At 35.4% G+C, this 4,415-nt stretch overlaps 1 protein-coding gene across 5 annotated transcripts in view; it reads left to right on the top strand.

Moving 5' to 3' along the window:
- The window catches only part of ASCC1 (activating signal cointegrator 1 complex subunit 1), a 124,827-nt gene that overhangs the window by 55,549 nt on the left and 64,863 nt on the right, over window positions 1–4,415 (top strand). For all 5 annotated transcript variants that reach the window (XM_019625483.1, XM_019625509.1, XM_019625500.1 and 2 more), the window contains exon 7: window positions 341–460. In XM_019625483.1, the coding sequence (XP_019481028.1) occupies window positions 341–460 (120 nt within the window). The remainder of the gene's footprint in view (window positions 1–340; window positions 461–4,415) is intronic.

The raw sequence follows: 4,415 nt of genomic DNA, 5'->3' as shown, positions 1-4,415 counted from the left end.
CAGCTTACACCTCTACCATTGTTATATGAGTAAAATGCTGTTTGCAACTTGTAGAAATAATGACGTAAATCCTCAGAGATGGCAACACAGTAAGTGAGTTTGTCAATCAAAACTGTCATTGCTTGGCTTTCTCTTAGTGCTAATATGACTTTGGAAATACTAGTGTTTCTAGTTTATGTGCATTAAACATGTATTAATTTTGAAAGTACATAATGTTAGTTTACAAAACCTAGGAACTTCATTTTTGTAAAGTTTGACTATGCATATTAACCATATTTCAAAATATAATATTCCTCTTAGCTTAAATAGTTATAAAAATTTAATGTTTTTTCCTTTGCAGCGACATTACTGGGGGCAAACCCCTGGAAGTGGAGATGGAAGGGATAGAATACATGAACGATGATCCTGGCATGGTGGATGTTCTTTATGCCAAAGTCCATATGAAAGATGGCTCCAACAGGTATGTTTCTGGAATATTTCTTTGTTTCACTCAGGAGGTGCCTAAAAGCATCCCTAGAAGTTCAACTAATTTTGATTCTTTTTCTTTGAGATCTTTGTATTGTAAAGTGTGTGTCAATTCTTCTTCTTTTTTTTAGATAGCAAGCTGATATCTTGAAAGAAGATCTGTTGTAGGAAAAAGTATTAGACTTTTAGTCTTATAATTATTGAGTTTCTTGGATGGTGCATGTTGATAGTGGCAGTCTAGTTTTTATAGAATTCAGTGCATCCTTCATGTTTTCCAGGATAACAGGAGGCAGGAAGGATGGCATTTTAGGATGGTAGTTTCAAAAGTGAATTAATGCAGATCAATTATAGTTACTACCAGGACAAAATGGTGATGATAACTGTATAAACATCATAAGATTATTAGGATTAAATTAATCTCTATAAAATGCTTAGAACAGTGCTTGGCACATACTAACATCAAAACATACATAAAAAAATGTTTACTATTTTTTTTTTTTTAATTATTACTATACCTAGGTCCATTTTAGGGATTCTCAGTCTGCACTCCAGGCTATTTCTGAGGCTAGCCTAGAACCATTTCCAATGTTAATGCCATTTATTAGTCTACCCAAGGCCTTTGGTGTGCCGAGGAACCCAGCTTGAATTAGAAGTTTGTTTTTGTGTGGTCTTTTCAGTTGGGCAGGATAAAATGGAGCTCACACTGAACCAGAAACCCTCTAGAGAAAACGTGTCTATAGGCAGGCCCCAAATTGATTTGCTTTTCTAGAGGATCTCTTGTAAGGTTTGTCTTATCTCTGTTTGAATCGATAATCTCAATGATCTCCTATCTCAGTTCAATTGGAAGTGAAACTTGAGGGTAAAGGAAGAAAAATGCTATAGAATCAGTCTTTTTGTGTGTCTGGACCAGATTTTCCTTTTCCTAGATACCTGGCATGTGCATAAAGGGCCTGCTGATCCTGCCCTAAAGACTAGGAACACATGGTTACCTAACAGGAAATCATATGCTAGGATGTCCCAAAACATTTCTAGCAGGTTAAAATTTGATACCTGTATGGATCAGTGACTTTGTGTTCTAAGTCATAACTATCCAAATACATTTACCATGTTGGAAAACTACTAGGCATGGGGTAGATTACTTTTGAACTTTGTGAACAGAAACAAAAAGATAGCAGTTCTCAAACTGTTTGGTTTCATAATCTCTTTAATTTCTTAAAAATCATTGAATACCCCAAAGAGCTTTTGTTTATATGGGTTATATGTATAAATATTTACTTTATTAGAAATTAAAACTGAGAAATTTAAGATTTGTTAGTTCATTAAAAATAATAGTAATAAAATAATTTTTGTTTTATATAAATAACATTTTTTTCATGAAAAATCACTCTATTTTCCAAATCCAAAAAATGTAATGAGAAGATAGGCATTGTTTTACATTTTTGTAAATTAATATAAGACAGCTGAGTTTCCATTTCTGCTTCTCTGTTCAATCTATCGTGATACATTGTTTTGATCGAAGTATTAAGAAAATCTGGCCTCTTGCAAAAACGTAGTTGGAAAATTAAGGAGTACTTTAACGGCCTTTTTAGATAATTCTGGATATTTGATACTAAAATAAAACTTGACAGGTCATAGGTTCTTAAAAATGTCAGTTGCAATGTGAAATCTGAAACTATATCAATGAATATTTCATACTCTTGTTATATTAAAATCCAGAGGTCTGTCCTGTAGTTTGCCTGGATCTTTAACTCATGGATAATTTTGTAATTTTGGTCATTTACAAAATATTGTTTCACTGAGTTATACAGACCTTCCAAATGTTGATATATTTTATTATGTAATATTAAAAATACCTGTTAATATCACTGCTAGCTTAATCGAAATCTTTAAGTATTGGGGGAGCTGTCAAGCTCATGGAGGCAGGTACATGTTTTCTAAAATTTGGGTTTTCTAAAATTTGGATTTTCATTTGAAAGCCTAAATTTTATTATTAGCAGAAAATACTGGTAATTTTTTCCCTTTAAGTTCTTTTTTGTAAAAATGTCTACCAAATAGCCAAGTCTGAATAACTATAATTTGTCTGTCAGTTGTTCTTTCAAGTCAAAATTATGTTCCATGGACAAGGAAGCTAGTGCAACTCACAACTCATTGAACCCCACAAGTACTTTTCCTCTAGGCAGCTGTCTATTTCAGTATGTAGCCCAAGTGCTTTATACATACTGCTAGTTTCATCACAGAAGATTAAAAAGACACGCACTCAAGCACTGGGATTTAATACAGTTAATTTTAATGCCTCGTGAAGGATAAATGAAACTGTTTCTTTTTTATTTAAAAAACTGTGTAGTGAAGATATGCGTACTACTAGTAGTAAGTACAATTTGATGCTGCTGCCTTAATTCATGTTAAGGTGCTTGCAGTTTTACCTATCATTGCTTTTGTACCATCAGTGCAAATGTCATTGAGGTGAAAAAGATAAATATCATCATCTAACTATTATAAAAATGTTTTGACCTCCTGGACCGGTCCCCAGAAGGTCCATAGACCAGGCTGTAACAAACCTCTGATCTAAGTAAGATTTTATTTCCAAAATTTAAGGTTGCATTGTTTCCGGGGAAATTGTAACTAGCTTTTGTTCAGCTATTACTCTTGCCTGGTGCTGTGCTTAGATTGTACTATCTCCATTTTATCTTCACAACATCTGTATAAGATATTGGGTTGTTGGAAAAGTCATGACACATGTTTGCAACAGATAGCGCTAGTTCATTTTTGGAAGTACTAGAGTCGTTCGCATCTATGTTATTGCTATGTCATTTGACAGCTGACAGTTCTAGCTTCATTCTAAAAAAAAAATTGAGCGACTTGGTTGAGCTTTGGAGATTTTACAGCAAGTTGAAGATGGAAGACCAAACTCTGCATTTTTGCCATATTTTACTGTTTTACTTCCATAAAGGGAAGAATGCGCGTCAAGCTTGTGAAAAGTTGCATAAAGTTTATGGTGACAATGCTCTACAAGAACGTGAGTGCCAATGATGGTTCACGAAATTCCGTGCTGGTGATTTCGATCTCAGTGACGCTCCTCGGTCAGTGAGGCCCACCGAGGTTGATGACAACAAAGTAAAGGCATTGATCCAGTCAAACCCACGTTACACAACACGAGAGATTGCAGAAACATTGAACATCCATCATTCAAGCGTTCACAACCACTGGAAGAAGCTGGGATACGTAAGCATGCTCGATATTTAGGTTCCGCGTGAACTCAAAGAAGTTTGTTTGACGGCGCGTATAAACATCTGCAATATGCTTATTAAATGTGAGGAAAATGATCCTATTTTGAAGCGACTGATAACTGGTGATGAGAAGTGGACTGTTTACCACAATGTGGTGCATAAATGGTCTTGATCCCGACGTGATGATTCGCCTCAAACAACATCAAAAGCAGACATTCATCAGCGGAAGGTTATGCTCTCAGTGTGGTGGGATTTTAAAGGTGTCGTGTTTTTCGAGCTCCTATCAAGGAACCAAACAATCAATTTGAATGTGTACTGTTGGCAATTGGACAGCTTGAATGAATCCATCATCCAGAAACGTCCAGAGCTTGTTAATTGTAAAGGAGTTGTGTTCTATTGCGACAGCGCGTGACCACACACAAGTTTGATCACTGTCAAAAATTATTGGAGCTTGGATGGGATGTGTTGCCATATCCACCATACTCACCTGACCTTGCGCCATGAGACTTCCACTTGTTTCTCTCTCTTCAAAACTCCTTGCGTGGGGGTATAACATTCAATTCAGATGAGGCTGTAAATCAGCACCTTGTTCAGTTTTGCGCAAATAAAGACAGGTCCTTCTATGAATGAGGAATTATGAAGCTCACTGAAAGATGGCAAAAGGTTATCGAACAAAATGGTCAATATATCATTGATTGATCTTTGTTCTTTATATAAATAAAT

This window comes from Hipposideros armiger, unplaced genomic scaffold, assembly GCF_001890085.2.
Source record: "Hipposideros armiger isolate ML-2016 unplaced genomic scaffold, ASM189008v1 scaffold_15, whole genome shotgun sequence".
In the NCBI taxonomy this organism is placed as follows: Eukaryota; Metazoa; Chordata; class Mammalia; order Chiroptera; family Hipposideridae; genus Hipposideros; species Hipposideros armiger.
The sequence above is the reverse complement of the archived record's forward strand: the minus strand, read 5'-3'. Positions and strand labels throughout refer to the sequence as shown.